Raw genomic sequence first — 23,975 nt, forward strand, 5'->3', positions numbered from 1 at the left:
CTTGCAAAATACGTGTTAAAATGTCATTTTGTCTTGGATATCGAGCCAGTAAAATTAAATTACATTAAATTATGTCAGGAAAGTATTAAACTTACTCTGACACACACACATTCTCAAATATTAGTGTTGAAAGTTACACGGATCTGTGCTGATAAGCTACGCTGCTCGGCTGAGCTGCTGCTGTGTTCAAAGCAGCGTGGCTCCTAAAACCATTACAATACATTTATATATATTATATTTTTACACAACTATCCTTTATTGACCGAGTTTCATACATGAAGTCAGAGGTGTGTGTGTGTGCACATCTCTGTGTGTGTGGCAGCACAGCGCGGGTCATTAATCTCATTATTTTAAGGTGCAAAAAAAAACTCCCCAGTCTTGTCGAACAATTTTTAGTCACTAACGACAAGAATTTTAACTAGACATTGGTCTAGCAGTGGAAAATATCAACTAGACATAAGTGAAATGAATGAGCCGTGTCATCGGGTGACACAGGTACGGCAGGAGACATACAGCTGTTTATCATCCAAATATCACGGTCAACGTGACAAGAAGAACCAAAACCACTTACTTATGGAAGGAAATATTGTCTCCCTTGTTCCTCCGTTTGTGACTTTACCAACATGCGCAGCTTTCCGGCATATTCCACCTGTTTCTTGACGAGACTAAGTGAACTTCTATGCACACAAATCACTAACTTGCCCGGATTTAAAATGGCGATCACGCGTCCTTGTCGGCACACGGCTCAGCGCTACTGTGCGCTTTGCTGCCATCTACTGGAATAAAAGAGCATTACACCATCTGCCACACTATTACAGCACATACACCTGATAATGGTGATATTTGATAATTGCCCACGGCACCCCTGATGATTGATCACGGCACCCTAGGGTGAAGCGGCACCCCGGTTGAGAATCACTGATGGTTCAGGGTCACCTGATCCAGCCCTAACTATAAGCTTTAGCAAAAAGTTTAAGCCTAATCTTAAAAATAGAGAGGGTGTCTGTCTCCCTGATCCGAATTGGGAGCTGGTTCCACAGGAGAGGAGCCTGAAAGCTGAAGGCTTTGCCTCCCATTCTACTCTTACAAACCCTAGGAACTACAAGTAAGCCTGCAGTCTGAGAGCGAAGCGCTCTATTGGGGTGATATGGTACTATGAGGTCCCTAAGATAAGATGGGACCTGATTATTCAAAACCTTATAAGTAAGAAGATGAATTTTAAATTCTATTCTATACTCAACAAAAATATAAACGCACGCTCCCTCAAATCTTGCGACATCTGTGGCATTGTGCTGTGTGATAAAACTGCACCTTTCAGAATGGCCTTTTATTGTGGGCAGTCTAAGGCACACCTGTGCGCTAATCATGGTGTCTAATCAGCATCTTGATATGGCACACCTGTGAGGTGGGATGGATTATCTCAGCAAAGGAGAAGTGCTCACTATCACAGATTTAGACTGGTTTGTGAACAATATTTGAGGGAAATGGTGATATTGTGTATGTGGAAAAAGTTTTAGATCTTTGAGTTCATCTCATACAAAGTGGGAGCAAAACCAAAAGTGTTGCATTTATATTTTTGTTGAGTAACAGCAAGCCAATGAAGAGAGGCCAATATGGGTGAGATATGCTCTCTCCTTCTAGTCCCCGTTAGTACTCTAGCTGCAGCATTTTGAATTAACTGAAGGCTTTTCAGGGAACTTTTAGGACAACCTGATAATAATGAATTACAATCAATCAATCAATTCAATCAATTTTTTTATATAGCGCCAAATCACAACAAACAGTTGCCCCAAGGCGCTTTATATTGTAAGGCAAGGCCATACAATAATTATGTAAAACCCCAACGGTCAAAACGACCCCCTGTGAGCAAGCACTTGGCTACAGTGGGAAGGAAAAACTCCCTTTTAACAGGAAGAAACCTCCAGCAGAACCAGGCTCAGGGAGGGGCAGTCTTCTGCTGGGACTGGTTGGGGCTGAGGGAGAGAACCAGGAAAAAGACATGCTGTGGAGGGGAGCAGAGATCGATCACTAATGATTAAATGCAGAGTGGTGCATACAGAGCAAAAAGAGAAAGAAACAGTGCATCATGGGAACCCCCAGGCAGTCTACATCTATAGCAGCATAACTAAGGGATGGTTCAGGGTCACCTGATCCAGCCCTAACTATAAGCTTTAGCAAAAAGGAAAGTTTTAAGCCTAATCTTAAAAGTAGAGAGGGTGTCTGTCTCCCTGATCTGAATTGGGAGCTGGTTCCACAGGAGAGGAGCCTGAAAGCTGAAGGCTCTGCCTCCCATTCTACTCTTACAAACCCTAGGAACTACAAGTAAGCCTGCAGTCTGAGAGCGAAGCGCTCTATTGGGGTGATATGGTACTATGAAGTCCCTAAGATAAGATGGGACCTGATTATTCAAAACCTTATAAGACAATAGTCTTACAATAGTCCAGCCTAGAGGAAATAAATGCATGAATTAGTTTTTCAGCATCACTCTGAGACAAGACCTTTCTAATTTTAGAGATATTGCGCAAATGCAAAAAAGCAGTCCTACATATTTGTTTAATATGTGCATTGAAGGACATATCCTGATCAAAAATGACTCCAAGATTTCTCACAGTATTACTAGAGGTCAGGGTAATGCCATCCAGAGTAAGGATCTGGTTAGACACCATGTTTCTAAGATTTGTGGGGCCAAATACAATAACTTTAACAGTTTTATCTGAATTTAAAAGCAGGAAATTAGAGGTCATCCATGTCTTTATGTCTGTAAGACAATCCTGCAGTTTAACTAATTGGTGTGTGTGTCCTCTGGCTTCATGGATAGATAAAGCTGGGTATCATCTGCTTAACAATGAAAATTTAAGCAGTGGTTTCTAATAATACTGCCTAAGGGAAGCATGTATAAAGTGAATAAAATTGGTCCTAGCACAGAACCTTGTGGAACTCCATAATTAACTTTAGTCTGTGAAGAAGATTCCCCATTTCAATGAACAAATTGTAATCTATTAGATAAATATGATTCAAACCACTGCAGCGCAGTGCCTTTAATACCTATGGCATGCTCTAATCTCTGTAATAAAATTTTATGGTCAACAGTATCAAAAGCAGCACTGAGGTCTAACAGGACAAGTGCAGAGATGAGTCCACTGTCTGAGGCCATAAGAAGATCATTTGTAACCTTCACTAATGCTGTTTCTGTACTATGATGAATTCTAAAACCTGACTGAAACTCATCAAATAGACCATTCCTCTGCAGATGATCAGTTAGCTGTTTTACAGCTACCCTTTCAAGAATTTTTGAGAGAAAAGGAAGGTTGGAGATTGGCCTATAATTAGCTAAGATAGCTGGGTCAAGTGATGGCTTTTTAAGTAATGGTTTAATTACTGCCACCTTAAAAGTCTGTGGTACATAGCCAACTCATAAAGATAGATTGATCATATTTAAGACCGAAGCATTAATTAATGGTAGGGCTTCCTTGAGCAGCCTGGCAGGAATGGGGTCTAATAGACATGTTGATGGTTTGGAGGAAGTGACTAATGAAAATAACTCAGAACAATCGGAGAGAGTCTAACCAAATACCAGCATTACTGAAAGCAGCCAAAGATAACGAGACATCATTAAATAGGTGGCTGGCGCAGTTTTGTAGACAGCAAGGCTTTAGCTTTATTGATAACTGGCCTTCATTCTGGGGCCGCCGTGGCTTACTGATGCTAGACGGCCTCCACCCTACTGAGGAAGGTGCCGCCATCTTGTCTGCGTACATAGATAGAGCTCTACAGGAAGGGTAACTTTAGGAATCTACAGCAGGCCACGGAGCAGGTGATTAGAGACCCTGCAAGGCTTATGACAAATGTGGGTGTGGAATCCATTAGCTTTGCGGGAAATTTAGTGCAGAAAATCCACTATGGTGATAGTGCAGTTTATTTGCCAGGGAGGGAATTTCAACAAGTTGAGCCTGTGGCCTGTTTCCGTAGTCGTGTCCATAAAAATCATAGAGGGATATGCTTTCCAAACTTAATACCCATTGCTATTGAGGTTGAAATTGAGGATGGCCCAGTGGTTGTTCAAGCAATAGCAAAGATTTCGTGTCTGCTACCTACAACGTGCGTGGAATGTCTTAAACCCAAACCTACTTCTAGGAATCTTATATATGATACTCTGGAACCACCCCTAAACCCAAACAGTTCAACTGTCAACCCCACTGAGTTCCTTAGACTGGGTCTCATTAACATAAGATCACTGTCCTCAAAATCATTGTTGATCAGTGATCTAATTATTGATCATCACTTAGATATGATTGGGCTATGTGAAACCTTGCTTAAACCTACAGCTGTCCTCCCCTTAAATGAGGCCTGCCCACCAGCATATACATTTAGTCACGTCCCTCGTGATGCGAAGCAAGGCGGGGGTGTTGCTCTTATTTATAAATCTAGGTTTAGCTTATTAGCTGTTGGGGGTTACAAATGTCACTCATTTGAGCATCTGATTCTCCACTCTGCTCAGGATATTACACACTGCCAAGGTCAGAAGAATGAAAATCAGTCGTAGTACTTTGTCACTGTATATAGGCCTCCTGGCCCATATTCTGAATTCTTAGATGAATTTGGTGCATTCATTTCTAACTTGTCAACTAGTGTAGATAACATTCTAATCATTGGTGACTTTAACATTCATATAAATAAGCCTTCTGATCCCCTCTGCAAATCATTTATGGAAATTGTGGATGCATTAGGATTTCCTGCAATGCATTCGGGATTCGACGCACATTAGTGGAAATACCCTGGATCTGGTTCTCGCACGTGGTATTGCAGTCACGAATATTGACATCATGCCTCTTACATCAGTGGTGTCTGATCACTCACTTATTAAGTTTACAGTTTCGCTGCCGTGTTTAGTGGAACCACAACCTTATATATCTTTACGGCAATGCATCAACTCCTCAACTAAGACTGAACTCGAAGCTAGACTGCCTGATGTCTTAGCTTCACATTTGACCAATACCCAGTCAGTAGACAGACTTGTGGATAGTTTAAACTCAGTGCTCAAAACTACACTCAACATGATTGCACCACCTGTGTTAAAACCGCGCTCCCCCAAATCACAGTCACCTTGGTTCAATGATGATCTGCGTGACCTCAAGCATAAAGCAAGAGGTCTAGAACGGAAATGGCGTCGTTCAAAATTAGAAGTATTTCACCTTGCGTGGCGTGATGCTATCTTAGAATATAAGCATGCATTATTGGCTATAAGGTGGACTTACTACTCTGATTTGATCAACAAAAACAAGCATAACTCAAAGTTCTTGTTCAACAGGGTGGCAACACTTTTACATGGACAACCACCTGTAGTTCGCTCTCCTTTTACAGCACAAGATTTCCTGGATTACTTTGGGAAGAAAATAGAAGACATCAGGTTAAACATATCCCAGCATGCCTTAATCCAGCCACTACACCCTGCTATTGATATGGGCACCACTACTGAGGCATACCTAGATTTACAGAATTTGACAGTATCTCACTAGGCATGCTGACAAAACTTGTAATGTCAACAAAAAACACAACCTGTTTATTTGATCTTATACCAACAAAACTGTTTAAGGACCTGTGGCCCACTCTTGGGCCGACTGTGCTGGAAATTATTAATCTTTCTGTAACGTCTGGATCTGTTCCTAAATGTTTCAAATCTGCAGTGATTAAACCATTACTTAAGAAACCTAATCTTGACCCTAGTGTATTGACAAACTATCGGCCGATATCAAATCTATCATTTTTCTCTAAAATTCTGGAAAAAGTGTTGTCACGGCAGCTCGTAGACTATCTTACTGAGAATAATTTCTTTGAGCCACTGCAGTCTGCTTTTAGAAAATATCATTCCACAGAGACGGCTCTCACTAAAGTGGTGAATGATCTTCTGCTTACAATGGATTCAGACACCACTACAGTTCTGTTGCTGTTAGATCTCAGTGCTGCATTTGATACAGTGGATCCTCATATTCTACTTGATAGGCTGGAAGGGGAGGGAGTGGGAGTGCCCTTGCATGGCTGACCAGTCGTTCTCACTGTGTTTTGTACAGTAACACTACCTCTAACCTTAGTGACATGAAATTTGGGGTTCCACAGGGATCTGTCTTAGGCCCCCTGCTTTTCTCCCTTTATATAGCACCCCTTGGGCACATATTGCGGCGTTTTGGGATTACCTTTCACTGCTATGCAGATGATACTCAGTTATACATGCCAATAACTGCTGTTAATCACGTTCACATAAAATCCTTAGAAGATTGCCTTGCAGCAGTGAGAAGTTTGATGTCTAGAAACTTCCTACTTTTAAATTCTGATAAGACTGAAATGATGGTTCTTGGTCCAGTGAGACATCGGCATCAATTTGACCAGTTAACGCTCAGCCTCGGCTCGTGTGTCATACATCACACTGATAAAGTGAGGAACCTTTGGGTAATTTTTGATCCTTTGTTGTCGTTTTGCCTCCACATTAGAAATATTACTAGGACTGCTTTCTTCCACCTGCGAAATACAACCCCTGGCAAAAATTATGGAATCACCGGCCTCGGAGGATGTTCATTCAGTTGTTTAATTTTGTGGAAAAAAAGCAGATCACAGACATGACACAAAACTAAAGTCATTTCAAATGGCAACTTTCTGGCTTTAAGAAACACTATAAGAAATCAAGAAAAAAAGATTGTGACAGTCAGTAACAGTTACTTTTTTAGACCAAGCGGAGGAAAAAAATATGGAATCACTCAATTCTGAGGAATAAATGATGGAATCACCCTGTAAATTTCCATCCCCCAAACTAAAACCTGCATCAAATCAGATCTGCTCGTTGACATTGACCCTATGCCATGACATTGATCCTATGTGTCTTTTTGCAAGGAACATTTTCACAGTTTTTGCTCTATGGCAAGATGCATTATCATCTTGAAAAATGATTTCATCATCCCCAAACATCCTTTCAATTGTCCAAAATATCAACGTAAACTTGTGCATTTATTGATGATGTAATGACAGCCATCTCCCCAGTGCCTTTACCTGACATGCAGCCCCATATCATCAATGACTGTGGAAATTTACATGTTCTCTTCAGGCAGTCATCTTTATAAATCTCATTGGAAAGGCACCAAACAAAAGTTCCAGCATCATCACCTTGTCCAATGCAGATTTGAGATTCATCACTGAATATGACTTTCATCCAGTCATCCACAGTCCACGATTGCTTTTCCTTAGCCCATTGTAACCTTGTTTTTTTCTGTTTAGGTGTTAATGATGCCTTTCATTTAGCTTTTCTGTATGTAAATCCCATTTCCTTTAGGCGGTTTCTTACAGTTCAGTCATAGACGTTGACTCCAGTTTCCTCCCATTCGTTCCTCATTTGTTTTGTTGTGCATTTTTGGATTTTTGAGACATATTGCTTTAAGTTTTCTGTCTTGACGCTTTGATGTCTTCCTTGGTCTACCAGTATGTTTGCCTTTAACAACCTTCCCATGTTTTTTGTATTTGGTCCTGAGTTTAGACACCGCTGACTGTGAACAACCAACATCTTTTGCAACATTGCATGATGATTTACCCTCTTTTAAGAGTTTGATAATCCTCTCCTTTGTTTCAACTGACATCTCTCATGTTGGAGCCATGATTCATGTCAGTCCACTTGGTGCAACAGCTCTCCAAGGTGTGATCACTCCTTTTTAGATGCAGACTAATGAGCAGATCTGATATGATGCAGGTGTTAGTTTTGGGAATGAAAATTTACAGGGTGATTCCATAATTTTTTCCTCAGAATTGAGTGATTCCATATTTTTTTCCTCTGTTTGGTCTAAAAAGTAACAGTTACTGACTGCCACAATCTTTTTTTCTTGATTTCTTATAGTGTTTCTTAAAGCCAGAAAGTTGCCATTTGAAATGACTTTAGTTTTGTGTCATGTGTGTGATCTGCTTTTTTTCTACAAAATTAAACAACTGAATGAACATCCTCCGAGGCCGGTGATTCCATAATTTTTGCCAGGGGTTGTATAGCGAAGATTCGTCCCATCCTGTCTATGGCTGATGCTGAGACCCTGATCCATGCATTTATCTCTTCTAGATTGGACTACTGCAATGTTCTATTTTCTGGTTTACTGCTGTCTAGCATTAGGGGTATCCAATTAGTTCAGAATGCTGCAGCTAGACTTTTGACACGAAGCAGAAAGTTCGACCACATTACACCCATTTTGGCATCCCTTCACTGGCTTCCTGTCCCAGTGAGACCAGATTTTAAGGTTCTCCTACTAACCTATAAAATTATTCATGGACTGGCACCCTCCTACCTAGCTGACCTAATTAAACCTTACGTACCGGCCCGGGCTTTATGTTCTCAGGGTGCAGGACTACTTTGTGTCACTAAGGTGAATAAGAAGTCTGCGGGTCACAGAGCTTTCTCTTATCATGCCCCTGTTCTGTGGAATGATCTTCCTGCGTCAATAAAACAGTCAGATTCTGTGGAGACTTTCAAGGCCAGACTTAAAACACACTTATTTTCCCTTTCATATAGCTAGCATACTGGTACAGTTTTGTTTTACGCTTTTAACTCTTTTAATTCATTTATTAGTAATTGGAGCGGGCCTCGGCCTCAACTTTACCTAAATTCTGGGTCTTTTAGTGAGGTTTAGGGCTAGTGGCCGGCGATCACCTTAGTATTTCTGTGTTTTTCTTGTTGTTTAATGCTGACAAATTATACAGTATTTCTTGTCTTTCTGATGCCTGATTCTGTTTTTTCTCTCTGTTTAAGGTGCAGCTCCATCCAGAGATGGGAGTTGTGTTCGTGTTGGCGATCCTCCTGGTCTGTGCGCCAATAGCATTTCTTGTATATTTGTCCGTGAATTATTCTGTGAATTGTTCTGTAATTTATGTTTTGTATCATGGCCCAAGCAGAGGGTCACCCCTTTGAGTCTGGTCTGCTTGAAATTGAAAATTGAAAAAATAAGTGTAGCTTATCAACTTTATTAATTTTCAGCATTAAACTGACCAAAGTGTTAACAAGGTCAGTCTTTTGGAGCCAGATAGGATGCAATGCAGTCCGCCAGATGTAGATGGCATCACTGCCCACAAGGTTTGGAGATTCAGAAAGGCTTTTTTCTGAAGCAAGCTGTTAGCTCTCTGCTTAAAAATGTTTTGGTCATTTTGGTTTGTGTGGACCACAGACATTATGTTGCTGAAATCACTACAGCTCCCACAATACACCTCAACAGGAACTGTTAGTGAAGCTATGATAGCAGGGTGCTAGTTTAGAGGCTAACTGTAGACAAGATGGTGTGTCGGTCAGAACACAGGGATGAAGACACTAGACTCCAAGTATGTCCTTCAGCAGGCTTTACTCCAGCTCAGATTCATGAACATATTCAGAAATATTTACAGTTAGGGAGGGTGATGGAGTGAAGAAGTGAATCTGAAATAACAAACCAAATAATAGTAATTATTTCAAAACATTACAACTTTCACCTATCCATCCATCCATTTTCTTCTGCTTTATCCGGAGTCGGGTTGCGTGGGCAGCAGCTCAAGCAAAGCCGCCCAGACCTCCCGATCCAAATACACCTCCCCCAGCTCCTCCGGGGGAACCCCAAGGCGTTCCCAAGCTAGCCGAGAGATGTAATCCTTCCAGCGTGTCCGGGGCCTCCTCCCAATGGGATGTGCCCGGAACACCTCTCCAGCGAGGCATCCAGGGGGCATCTGGAAAAGATGCCCGAGCCACCTCAACTGACTCCTTTCGACGCGGAGGAGCAGCGGCTTGACTCCGAGCTCCTCCCGAGTGACAGAGCTCCTCACCCTATCTCTAAGGGAGCGCCCAGCCACCCTGTGGAGGAAACTCATCTCGGCCGCTTGTACCCGTGATCTCGTTCTTTCGGTCATGAGATTTGGCTCATGACCGAAAGAACGAGATCATAGGTGAGGATCGGAACGTAGATCGATCGGTAAATCGAGAGCTTTGCCCCCCTACTCAGCTCTCTCTTCGCCACGATGGTCCGATACAGCGACTGCATCACTGCAGACGCTGCACCGATCCGTCTATCAATCTCACGTTCCATCCGTCCCTCACTCATGAACAAGACCTCGAGATACTTAAACTCCTCCGCTTGAGGCAAGGACACTCCACCGACCTGAAGAGGGCAAAGCACCTTTTTCCGGTCGAGAACCATGGCCTCGGATTTGGAGGTGCTGATTTTCATCCTGGACGCCTCACACTCGGCTGCAAACCGCCCCAGTGCACGCTGAAGGTCCTGATTTGATGAAGCCAACAGAACCACATCGTCCGCAAACAGCAGAGACGAAATTCTGTGGTTCCCAAACCAGACCCCTCTACACCCTGGCTGCGCCTTGAAATTCTGTTCATAAAAATAATGAACAGAAAGGGTGACAAAGGGCAGCCCTGGCGGAGGCCAACTTGCACTGGAAACAGGTTTGACTTACTACCGGCAGTGTGAACCAAGCTCCTGCTGCGGTCGTACAGGGACCGGATAGCCCTTAGCAAAGGACCCCGGACCCCGTACTCCCGGAGCACTCCCCACAGGGTGCCCCGAGGGACAAGGTCGAACACCTTCTCCAAATCCACAAAACACATGTGGACTGGTTGGGCGAACTCCCATGAACCCTCGAGCACCCGATGGAGCGTGTAGAGCTGGTCCAGTGTGCTGCGACCAGGACGAAAACCACACCGCTCCTCCTGAATCCGAGGTTCGACCATCGGTCAAATTCTCCTCTCCAGTACTCTGGAATAGACCTTACCGGGGAGGCTGAGGAGTGTGATCCCCCTATAGTTGGAACACACCCTCCGGTCCCCCTTCTTAAACAGAGGGACCACCACCCCGGTCTGCCAGTCCAGAGGCACTGTCCCCAATCGCCACGCGATGTTGCAGAGGCGTGTCAGCCAAGACAGTCCCACAACATCCAGAGACTTAAGGTTTTCAGGACGGATTTCATCCACCCCAGGAGCCTTGCCACCGAGGAGCTTTCTAACCACCTCGGTGACTTCTGCCTAGGTAATGGATGAGTCCGCCTCTGGGACCCCAGTCTCTGCTTCCTCTTCGGAAGACGTGACGATGGGATTGAGGAGATCCTCAAAGTACTCCTTCCACCGCCCAACAACATCCCCAGTCAGGGTCAACAGCTCCCCATCCGCACCATAAACAGTGCCAGTGGAGAGCTGCTTCCGCCTCCTGAGGCGTCGGACGGTTTGCCAGAATCTCTTCGAGGCCGACCGATAGTCCTCCTCCATAGCCTCCCCGAACTCCTCCAAGGCCTGAGTTTTTGCCTCTGCGACCGCACGGGCTGTGGCACGCTTGGCCTGCCGGTACCTGTCAGCTGCCTCTGGGGTCCCACCTACCAATAAAGATAAGTAGGACTCCTTCTTCAGCTTGATGGTATCCCTTACTTCCGGTGTCCACCACCGGGTTCGGGGATTGCCGCCGCAACAGGCACCAGAGACCTTGCGACCACAGCTACGAGCGGCCGCATCAACAATGGAGGTGGAGAACATGGTCCACTCGGACTCCATGTCTCCAACCTCCCCCGGGATCTGTGAGAAGCTCTCCCGGAGGTGGGAGTTGAAGACCTCCCTGACAGAGGGTTCCGCCAGTCGTTCCCAGCAGACCCTCACAATATCAATCAACTTTTTTCTTATATAGCGCCAAATCACAACAAACAGTTGCCCCAAGGCGCTCCACATTGTAAGGCAAGGCCATACAATAATTATGAAAAACCCCAACGGTCAAAACGACCCCCTATGAGCAAGCACTTGGCCACAGTGGGAAGGAAAAACTCCCTTTTAACAGGAAGAAACCTCCAGCAGAACCAGGCTCAGGGAGAGGCAGTCTTCTGCTGAGACTGGTTGGGGCTGAAGGAAAGAACCAGGAAAAAGACATGCCGAGAAGGGGGGCAGAGATCGATCACTAATGATTAAATGCAGAGTGATGCATACAGAGCAAAAAGAGAAAGAAACAGTGCATCATGGGAACCCCCCCACAGTCTACGTCTAAAGCAACATAACCAAGGGATGGTCCAGGGTCACCCGATCCAGCCCTAACTATAAGCCTTAGCGAAAAGGAAAGTTTTAAGCCTAATCTTAAAAGTAGAGAGGGTATCTGTCTCCCTGATCTGAATTGGGAGCTGGTTCCACAGGAGAGGAGCCTGAAAGCTGAAGGCTCTGCCTCCCATTCTACTCTTACAAACCCTAGGAACCACAAGTAAGCCCGCAGTCTGAGAGCGAAGCGCTCTAATGGGGTAATATGGTACTACGAGGTCCCTAAGATAAGATGGGACCTGATTATTCAAAACCTTATAAGTAAGAAGAAGAATTTTAAATTCTATTCTAGAATTAACAGGAAGCCAATGAAGAGAGGCCAACACGGGAGAGATATGCTCTCTCCTGCTAGTCCCTGTCAGTACTCTAGCTGCAGCATTCTGAACCAACTGAAGGCTTTTTAGGGAACTTTTAGGACAACCTGATAATAATGAATTACAATAGTCCAGCCTAGAGGAAATAAATGCATGAATTAGTTTTTCAGCATCACTCTGAGACAAGACCTTTCTGATTTTAGAGATATTGCGTAAATGCAAAAAGGCAGTCCTACATATTTGTTTAATATGCGCTTTGAATGACATATCCTGATCAAAAATGACTCCAAGATTTCTCACAGTATTACTAGAGATCAGGGAAATGCCATCCAGAGTAACGATCTGGTTAGACACCATGCTTCTAAGATTTGTGGGGCCAAGTACAATAACTTGTTTGGGCCTGCCAGGTACGACCGGCTTCCTCCCCTCCCAGCGGATCCAACTCACCACCAGGTGGTGATCGGTCGACAGCTCTGCCCCTCTCTTTACTCGAGTGTCCGAGACACGTGGCCGAAAGTCAGATGATATGACTACAAAGTTGATCATCGACCTCCGGCTCAGGGTGTCCTGGTGCCACGTGCACTTATGGACACCCTTGTGCTCGAACATGGTGTTTGTGATGGACAAACTGTGACTAGCACAGAAGTGCAACAACTGAACACCACTCGGGTTCAGATCGGGGAGGCCGTGCTTCCCGATCACCCCCCTCCAGGTCTCACTGTCGCCGCCCACGTGGGTGTTGAAATCCCCCAGGAGAACAATGGAGTCCCCAGTCGGAGCGCTATCTAGTACCCCTCCCAGGGACTCCAGGAAGGTCGGGTACTCTGCACTGCTGCTCGGCCCGTAGGCCGAGACAACGGTGATAGACCTGTCCCCGACCCGAAGGCGTAGGGACGCGACCCTCTCGTTCACCGGAGTGAACTCCAACACTTGGTGACTGAGCTGGGGAGCAATAAGCAATGCGACCCCAGCTCTCCGCCTCTCCCCGTGGGCAACGCCAGAAAAATGAAGCATCCAGCCCCTCTCCAGGAGTTGGGTACCAGAGCCCATGCTGTGCGTGGAGGTGAGCTCGACTATCTCTAGTCGGTATCTCTCAACCTCCCGCACAAGCTCAGGCTCCTTGCCCCCCAGCGAGGTGACATTCCACATCCCAACAGCCAGGGGCTGTGAGCATGGACCGGGCCGCCGGGCCACCCGCGCTCGACCGCCACCCAATCCTCTCTTCACCCAACCCCCATGGCCCCCTCTGCAGGTGGTGAACCCACAGGAGGGTGGGCCCACGTTGCTCCTTCGGGCTGAGCCTGGCCGGGCCCCATGGGCTAAGGCCCGACCACCAGGCGCTCGCGCATGAGCCCCAACCCCAGGCCTGGCTCCATGGTGGGACCCCGGCTCCGCCATACCGGGCGAAGTCTCGGTCCTTGATCTTTCACTGGTCATGGAGGTTCTGAGCTGCCCTTAGTCTGACCTGTCACCTGGGACCTGTTTGCCTTGGGAGACCCTACAGGGAGCGCAAAGCCCCCGACAACATAGCTCCTAGGATCATCCGGGGACGCAAACTCCCCCACCACGATAAGGTGGCAGCTGGAGGGGGAGTCTCAACTATTAGAAACAAATAAGATGCAGTCACTCATTGGTATGCACACAGTATGTAAACTCCAAACCAGTAAATCACTACACAAAGTAGTGAAATGGCACCATCTAGTGGCGGTAGAAAATCACTACAACATGAGGACCATATAGACAAAACTTTCACCGTAACTCCTTTCAGCATTTACATAAAGAAGAGTAAACGCGTTATAGCGTGAGATAACTCTGTAACATGCAAACACTCCTTTACAGGCTCCAACTTGTGCATTATAATGACCGCGACTGGACCAGAACTAAAAGCTAACTGCTTGCGTGGCTAACTGAGTCACACACAGACAGTCTAAACTTACATTAACTGCATGTTACAGACACACAAACCACACACTTACTTTTTCTCATTAACTCAGTGCTGAGAACATTAGCTGTAGGAGGTGAAAGGCACTTATTTCACTGGACTGCTCTTCTGTATCGTACTACACGTCAGGAGAAGAAACCCGGGTAAATCAGAATCAGCAGCAAAGCGAGACCATGAACATAACCTCACGTGACTACAAGGGAGGAGGGCTGAGCCTTTATTACAGGAACTCTTAAATTTCTGACGTCCCGTGGTTTTGAATTAGTGTTAGCGGACATTAGCAACCCATGTGATGCAGTTAGAGAGCATCACAGACCTGGACTAATCACAGTCTTACCCAGTTACAGAGTATCACAGACCTGGACTAATCACAGTCTTATCCAGTTAGAGGGTATCACAGACCTGGACTAATCACAGTCGTATCCAGTTAGAGGGTATCACAGACTTGGACTAATCACAGTCTTATCCAGTTAGAGGGTATCACAGACCTGGACTGATCGCAGTCTTATCCATTTAGAGAGTATCGCAGACTTGGAATAATCACAGTCTTGTCCATTTAGAGGGTATGACAGACCTGGACTTGTCACAGTCTTAACCAGTTAGAAGGTGTCGCAGACCTGCACTAATCACAGTCTTATCCAGTTAGAGGGTATCGCAGACCTGGACTAGTCACAGTCTTTCCAGTTAGAGGGTATCACAGACCTGGACTAATCACAGATTATCCATTTACATGGTATCACAGACCTGGACTAATCACTGTCTCACCCAGGTAGTGGCGGTTTACAGTCTGTTTCCACTGTCACCATATTTATTTGGCAGTGTGAATTATTACTCTAAATTGGAATTTGTCTTATTTTGTTAAGCTCAGAAGCAGTACCCAGTTCCAAATTGGTCATGGATAAATACATCCAAATTTCATTCTGTGTTGTTGGTTGTGGGTCTTGGTGGTACCCCGTTGTGTTTTGTGGTTTATTTTGTGTTTCAGCAGAACACAAAGCTGTCACTGTGCTAGACTCTGTCCTGACCCCTGTCCTTGTTTTTCTCAGGTGGAGCTCCAGCTGTCAGGAAGGAGGTAATCAGGAACAAGATCCGGGCGATTGGAAAGATGGCTCGTGTCTTCTCTGTGCTCAGGTTTGTGTCCTTTGACCAACTGCTCAAAATATTCATCAGTGTTTGTGTCCTTTGACCAACTGCTCAAAATATTCATCAGTGTTTGTGTCCTTTGACCAACTGCTCAAAATATTCATCAGTGTTTAAAGTTGTACCCACAGAAACTGTTTTAGAGGCATCGCGTCAAGCTTCAGTGGCGTCGCGTGTGGCTTTAGTGGCATCGTGTCAGGCTTTAGTGGTGAACAGTGGCAAACACGGTGTTAGTTTGACGTTGTGTGTCTGTGACGGTGTGAACACGGTGTTAGTTTGACGTTGTGTGTCTGTGACGGTGTGAACACGGTTAGTTTGACGTTGTGTGTCTGTGACGGTGTGAACACGGTGTTAGTTTGACGTTGTGTGTCCCTTGCTGCGTGAACACGGTGTTAGTTTGACGTCGTGTGTCCGATGCTTTGTGAACGCGGGGTTAGTTTGACGTTGTGTGTCCATGACGGTGTGAACACAGTGTTAGTTTTTTTTAATGTCGTGTGTCTGTCAATGTGTGACCACAGTGTTAGTTTGATGTCGTGTGTCCGTTGCTGTGTTAACGCGGTATTAGATTGACGTTGTGTGTCCGTCGCTGTGTGAACGCAGTGTTAGTGTGACGTCATGTGTCCGTCGCTGTGTGAACGCAGTATTAGTTTGACATTGTGTGTCCGTGGCTGTGTGAACACGGTGTTAGTTTGACATCATGTGTCCGTGACTCTGTGTGCAGGGTGTTAGTTTGATGTTGTGTCCGTGGCTGTGTGAACACGGTGTTAGTTTGACATTGTGTGTCCGTGACGATGTGAACATGGTGTTAGTTTGACGTCGTGTGTCCGTGGCTGTGTGATCACGGTGTTAGCTTGATGTCGTGTGTCCGTGACTGTGTGAACATGGTGTTAGTTTGACGTTGTGTATCCGTGGCTGTCTGAATACGGTGTTAGCTTGATGTCGTGTGTCCGTGACTCTGTGAACACGGTGTTAGTTTGACTTCGTGTGTCCGTGACTGTGAAAATGCTGTTAGCTTGACTTCGTTTGTCCGTTACGGGGTGAACACGGTGTTAGTTTGATGTCGCATGTCCGTGGCTGTGTGACCATGTGTTAGCTTGACTTTGTGTGTCCATAACAGTGTGAACACAGTGTTAATTTGACGTTGTGTGTCCGTCGCTGTGTGAACACAGTGTTAGTTGAATGTTGTGTATCAGTTGCTGTGTGAACAAGGTGTTAGTTTGACGTCGTGTGTTTGTCGCTGTGTGAACACAGTGTTAGTGTGACGTCGTGTGTCCGTCGCTGTGTGAACACAGTGTTAGTTGAATGTTGTGTATCAGTTGCTGTGTGAACAAGGTGTTAGTTTGACGTCATGTGCTTGTCGCTGTGTGAACACAGTGTTAGTGTGACGTTGTGTGTCCGTCGCTGTGTAAACACATTGTTAGTTTGACATTGTGTGTCCTTCGCTGTGTGAACGCAGTGTTAGTGTGACGTCGTGTGTCTGTCACTGTGTGAACACGGTGATAGTTTGACGTTGTGTGTCTGTGACGGTGTGAACACGGTGTTAGTTTGACGTTGTGTGTCTGTGACGGTGTGAACACGGTGTTAGTTTGACGGTGTGAACACGGTGTTAGTTTGACGTTGTGTGTCCCTTGCTGCGTGAACACGGTGTTAGTTTGACGTTGTGTGTCCATGACGGTGTGAACACAGTGTTAGTTTGATGTCGTGTGTCTGTCAGTGTGTGACCACAGTGTTAGTGTGACGTCGTGTATCCGTGGCTGTGTGAACAGTGTTAGTTTGACGTCGTGTGTCCGTTGCTGTGTTAACGCGGTATTAGTTTGACGTTGTGTGTCCGTCACTGTGTGAACGCAGTGTTAGTTTGACGTTGTGTGTCCGTGACTGTGTGAACACGGTGTTAGTTTGACATCATGTGTCCGTGACTCTGTGTGCAGGGTATTAGTTTGATGTCGTGTCCGTGGCTGTGTGAACACGGTGTTAGTTTGATGCGGTGAGTCCGTGACGGTGTGAACACTGTGTTAGTTTGGCGTTGTGTGACCATGACGGTGTGAACACATGTTAGCTTGACTTTGTGTGTCCATAATGGTGTGAACACAGTGTTAATTTGGTTAATTTAATTTGTTAATAATTTGTTAATTTTAAAAATGAGGTGGGCGTCACAGATAATTGGCAAAGTTTCTGGGGAAAACCTGGTCTTGTTAGGAGAGACGGCATCCATCCCACTTTGGATGGAGCAGCTCTCATTTCTAGAAATCTGGCCAATTTTCTTAAATCCTCCAAACCGTGACTATCCAGGGTTGGGACCAGGAAGCAGAGTTGTAGTCTTACACACCTCTCTGCAGCTTCTCTCCCCCTGCCATCCCCTCATTACCCCATCCCCGTAGAGACGGTGCCTGCTCCCAGACTACCAATAACCAGCAAAAATCTATTTAAGCATAAAAATTCAAAAAGAAAAAATAATATAGCACCTTCAACTGCACCACAGACTAAAACAGTTAAATGTGGTCTATTAAACATTAGGTCTCTCTCTTCTAAGTCCCTGTTAGTAAATGATATAATAATTGATCAACATATTGATTTATTCTGCCTTACAGAAACCTGGTTACAGCAGGATGAATATGTTAGTTTAAATAAAACTGAGTCAACACCCCCGAGTCACACTAACTGCCAGAACGCTCGTAGCACGGGCCGAGGCGGAGGATTAGCAGCAGTCATCCATTCCAGCTTATTAATTAATCAAAAACCCAGACAGAGCTTTAATTCATTTGAAAGCTTGACTCTTAGTCTTGTCCATCCAAATTGGAAGTCCCAAAAACCAGTTTTATTTGTTATTATCTATCGTCCACCTGGTCGTTACTGTGAGTTTCTCTGTGAATTTTCAGACCTTTTGTCTGACTTAGTGCTTAGCTCAGATAAGATAATTATAGTGGGCGATTTTAACATCCACACAGATGCTGAGAATGACAGCCTCAACACTGCATTTAATCTATTATTAGACTCAATTGGCTTTGCTCAAAAAGTAAATGAGTCCACCCACCACTTTAATCATATCTTAGATCTTGTTCTGACTTATGGTATGGAAATAGAAGACTTAACAGTATTCCCTGAAAACTCCCTTCTGTCTGATCATTTCTTAATAACATTTACATTTACTCTGATGGACTACCCAGCAGTGGGGAATAAGTTTCATTACACTAGAAGTCTTTCAGAAAGCGCTGTAACTAGGTTTAAGGATATGATTCCTTCTTTATGTTCTCTAATGCCATATACCAACACAGTGCAGAGTAGCTACCTAAACTCTGTAAGTGAGTTAGAGTATCTCGTCAATAGTTTTACATCCTCATTGAAGACAACTTTGGATGCTATAGCGCCTCTGAAAAAGAGAGCTTTAAATCAGAAGTGCCTGACTCCGTGGTATAACTCACAAACTCGCAGCTTAAAGCAGATAACCCGTACGTTGGAGAGGAAATGGCGTCTCACTAATTTAGAAGATCTTGACTTAGCCTGGAAAAAGAGTCTGTTGCTCTATAAAAAAGCCCTCCGTAAAGCTAGGACATCTTACTACTCATCACTAATTGAAGAAAATAAGAACAACCCCAGGTTTCTTTTCAGCACTGTAGCCAGGCTGACAAAGAGTCAGAGCTCTATTGAGCTGAGTATTCCATTAACTTTAACTAGTAATGACTTCATGACTTTATTTGCTAATAAAATTTTAACTATTAGAGAAAAAATTACTCATAACCATCCCAAAGACGTATCGTTATCTTTGGCTGCTTTCAGTGATGCTGGTATTTGGTTAGACTCTTTCTCTCTGATTGTTCTGAGTTATTTTCATTAGTTACTTCATCCAAACCATCAACATGTCTATTAGACCCCATTCCTACCAGGCTGCTCAAGGAAGCCCTACCATTATTTAATGCTTCGATCTTAAATATGATCAATCTATCTTTATTAGTTGGCTATGTACCACAGGCTTTTAAGGTGGCAGTAATTAAACCATTACTTAAAAAGCCATCACTTGACCCAGCTATCTTAACTAATTATAGGCCAATCTCCAACCTTCCTTTTCTCTCAAAAACTCTTGAAAGGGTAGTTGTTGTAAAACAGCTAACTGATCATCTGCAGAGGAATGGTCTATTTGAAGAGTTTCAGTCAGGTTTTAGAATTCATCATAGTACAGAAACAGCATTAGTGAAGGTTACAAATGATCTTCTTATGGCCTCAGACAGTGGACTCATCTCTGTGCTTGTTCTGTTAGATCTCAGTGCTGCTTTTGATACTTTTGACCATAAAATTTTATTACAGAGATTAGAGCATGCCATAGGTATTAAAGGCACTGCACTGCGGTGGTTTGAATCATATTTATCTAATAGATTACAATTTGTTCATGTAAATGGGGAATCTTCTTCACAGACTAAGGTTAATTATGGAGTTCCACAAGGTTCTGTGCTAGGACCAATTTTATTCACTTTATACATGCTTCCCTTAGGCAGTATTATTAGACGGCATTGCTTAAATTTTCATTGTTACGCAGATGATACCCAGCTTTATCTATCCATGAAGCCAGAGGACACACACCAATTAGCTAAACTGCAGGATTGTCTTACAGACATAAAGACATGGATGACCTCTAATTTCCTGCTTTTAAACTCAGATAAAACTGAAGTTATTGTACTTGGCCCCACAAATCTTAGAAACATGGTGTCTAACCAGATCCTTACTCTGGATGGCATTACCCTGACCTCTAGTAATACTGTGAGAAATCTTGGAGTCATTTTTGATCAGGATATGTCATTCAAAGCGCATATTAAACAAATATGTAGGACTGCTTTTTTGCATTTACGCAATATCTCTAAAATTAGAAAGGTCTTGTCTCAGAGTGATGCTGAAAAAGTTTATTTCCTCTAGGCTGGACTATTGTAATTCATTATTATCAGGTTGTCCTAAAAGTTCCCTAAAAAGCCTTCAGTTAATTCAAAATGCTGCAGCTAGAGTACTGACAGGGACTAGAAGGAGAGAGCATATCTCACCCATATTGGCCTCTCTTCATTGGCTTCCTTTTAATTCTAGAATAGAATTTAAAATTCTTCTTCTTACTTATAAGGTTTTGAATAATCAGGTACCATCTTATCTTAGAGACCTCTTAGTACCATATCACCCCAATAGAGCACTTCGCTCTCAGACTGCAGGCTTACTTGTAGTTCCTAGGGTTTGTAAGAGTAGATGGGAGGCAGAGCCTTCAGCTTTCAGGCTCCTCTCCTGTGGAACCAGCTCCCAATTCAGATCAGGGAGACAGACACCCTCTCTACTTTTAAGATTAGGCTTAAAACTTTCTTTTTTGCTAAAGCTTATAGTTAGGGCTGGATCAGGTGACCCTGAACCATCCCTTAGTTATGCTGCTATAGACTTAGACTGCTGGGGGGTTCCCATGATGCACTGAGTGTTTCTTTCTCTTTTTGCTCTGTATGCACCACTCTGCATTTAATCATTAGTGATTGATCTCTGCTCTCTTCCACAGCATGTCTTTTTCCTGGTTCTCTCCCTCAGCCCCAACCAGTCCCAGCAGAAGACTGCCCCTCCCTGAGCCTGGTTCTGCTGGAGGTTTCTTCCTGTTAAAAGGGAGTTTTTCCTTCCCACTGTCGCCAAGTGCTTGCTCACAGGGGGTCGTTTTGACCGTTGGCGTTTTTCTGTAATTATTGTATGGCTTTTGCCTTACAATATAAAGCGCCTTGGGGCAACTGTTTGTTGTGATTTGGCGCTATATAAATAAAATTGATTGATTGATTGATGTAATTTGACGTCGTGTGTCCGTCGCTGTGTGAACACAGTGTTAGTTGAATGTTGTGTATCAGTCGCTGTGTGAACACAGTGTTAGTTGAATGTTGTCTATCAGTTGCTGTGTGAACACAGTGTTAGTGTGACGTTGTGTGTCCGTCGCTATGTAAACACATTGTTAGTTTGATGTCGTGTGTCCTTCGCTGTGTGAACGCAGTGTTAGTTTGACGTCGTGTGTCTGTCGCTGTGTGAACACAGTTTGTTGGATGCTGTGTATCAGTTGCTGTGTGAACATGGTGTTAGTTTGACGTTGTGTGTCCGTGGCTGTCTGAATACGGTGTTAGCTTGATGTCGTGTGTCCGTGACTCTGTGAACATGGTGTTAGTTTGACGTTGTGTGTCTGTGACTGTGAAAACGCTGTTAGCTTGACTTCGTTTGTCCGTTACGGGGTGAACACGGTGTTAGCTTGACGTTGTGTGTCCGTGACTCTGTAAACACGGTGTTGCTTTTACGTTGTGTGTCCATGTGAACACGGTGTTAGCTTGATGTCGTGTGTCCCCCTTGTTCCACGGACTGGAAGGGGCTGGGTTTTGGATTTCATCATAAAACATGAAATCCGTTTATCTTGCATCGATTTTAACCAGACAAACTGCATTGTGATGACCAAGTTGAGGGTAATCCTTCTGTGGTATGACCTTACTGGAATCTTGCTGTTGAGACATAGTTCTTGAACTTTTGGGGACAAATATGTCTTTCGGTGGTCTGTGTTTTTAGATGAGAAGGAGTTCTGACCATCTGGCTTGTGGGATCTGGTAAGGGTTTCACAGCACCGTGAGGAATGCAATTTGAATGGTCTTAAATCCTGTTCGTGGTGGGGGTTGACTACAACTAGATATATCCCAGATCTTTGGGATATATCGGGTTTTCCTTTGAAGAACTTTATGACTTTGCTTAATGTAAACTTAGGAGGTTGAATGGTGAATGCAGGCTTCTCGCTACACCAGTTAGAGAGTATCACAGACCTGGACTAATCACAGTCTTACCCAGTTAGCGGGTATCACATACGTGGACTAAATCACAGTCTTATCCAGTTCGCGGGTATCACAGACCTGGACTAAATCACAGTTTTATCCAGTTCGCAGGTTTTACAGACCTGGACTAAATCACAGTCTTATCCAGTTCGCATGTATCACAGACCTGGACTAATCACAGTCTTATCCAGTTAGAGAGTATCACAGACCTGGAGTGTTAGTTTGACGTTGTGTGTCTGTGACTGTGAACACAGTCTTAGCTTGACTTCGTTTTTCCATGATGGGGTGAACAAGGTGTTAGTTTGATGTTGTGTGTCCGTGACTCTGTGAACACGGTGTTAGACTTTGTTTGTCCGTGACTCTGTGCACACGGTGTTACCTTGATGTCATGTGTCTGTGGCTCTGTTGTGTGTCCGTGACGGGGTGAACACGGTGTTAGTTTGATGTTGTGTGTCCGTGACGGGGTGAACACGGTGTTAGTTTGATGTTGTGTGTCCGTGACGGGGTGAACACGGTGTTAGTTTGATGTAGTGTGTCCGTGACGGGGTGAACACTGTGTTAGTTTGATGTTGTGTGTCCGTGGCTCTGTGACCACAGTGTTAGTGTGATGTAGTGTGTCCGTGGGTCTGTGACCACAGTGTTCGTTTGATGTTGTGTGTCCGTGACGGGGTGAACATGGTGTTAGTTTGATGTTGTGTGTCCGTGACGGGGTGAACACGGTGTTAGTTTGATGTTGTGTGTCCGTGGCTCTGTGACCACAGTGTTAGTTTGATGTTGTGTGTCCGTGGCTCTGTGACCACAGTGTTAGCTTGATGTGATGTGTCCGTGAACATGGTGTTAGTTTGATGTTGTGTGTCCGTGACGGGGTGAACATGGTGTTAGTTTGATGTTGTGTGTCCGTGACGGGGTGAACATGGTGTTAGTTTGATGTTGTGTGTCCGTGGCTCTGTGACCACAGTGTTAGTTTGATGTTGTGTGTCCGTGACGGGGTGGACATGGTGTTAGTTTGATGTGTGTCCATGGCTCTGTGACCACAGTGTTAGTTTGATGTTGTGTGTCGGTGACGGGGTGAACATGGTGTTAGTTTGATGTTGTGTGTCCGTGACGGGGTGAACATGGTGTTAGTTTGATGTTGTGTGTCGGTGACGGGGTGAACATGGTGTTAGTTTGATGTTGTGTGTCGGTGACGGGGTGAACATGGTGTTAGTTTGATGTTGTGTGTCCGTGGCTCTGTGACCACAGTGTTAGTTTGATGTTGTGTGTCCATGGCTCTGTGACCACAGTGTTAGTTTGATGTTGTGTGTCCGTGGCTCTGTGACCACAGTGTTAGTTTGATGTTGTGTGTCCGTGACGGGGTGAACATGGTGTTAGTTTGATGTTGTGTGTCCGTGACGGGGTGAACATGGTGTTAGTTTGATGTTGTGTGTCCGTGACGGGGTGAACACGGTGTTAGTTTGATGTTGTGTGTCCGTGGCTCTGTGACCACAGTGTTAGTTTGATGTTGTGTGTCCGTGGCTCTGTGACCACAGTGTTAGTTTGATGTTGTGTGTCCGTGGCTCTGTGACCACAGTGTTAGTTTGATGTTGTGTGTCCGTGACGGGGTGAACATGGTGTTAGTTTGATGTTGTGTGTCCGTGACGGGGTGAACATGGTGTTAGTTTGATGTTGTGTGTCCGTGACGGGGTGAACACGGTGTTAGTTTGATGTTGTGTGTCCGTGGC

General features: G+C 44.7%; 1 protein-coding gene across 1 annotated transcript in view; it reads left to right on the forward strand.

Annotated features, from left to right (window-relative positions):
* The window catches only part of LOC117528995 (serine/threonine-protein phosphatase 2B catalytic subunit alpha isoform-like), a 75,220-nt gene that overhangs the window by 43,788 nt on the left and 7,457 nt on the right, over nucleotides 1-23,975 (forward strand). The window contains exon 3 of the mRNA XM_034191678.1: nucleotides 15,361-15,445. Coding sequence (XP_034047569.1) covers nucleotides 15,361-15,445 — 85 coding nt within the window. The remainder of the gene's footprint in view (nucleotides 1-15,360; nucleotides 15,446-23,975) is intronic.

Source organism: Thalassophryne amazonica, chromosome 17 (assembly GCF_902500255.1).
Source record: "Thalassophryne amazonica chromosome 17, fThaAma1.1, whole genome shotgun sequence".
NCBI lineage: Eukaryota > Metazoa > Chordata > Actinopteri > Batrachoidiformes > Batrachoididae > Thalassophryne > Thalassophryne amazonica.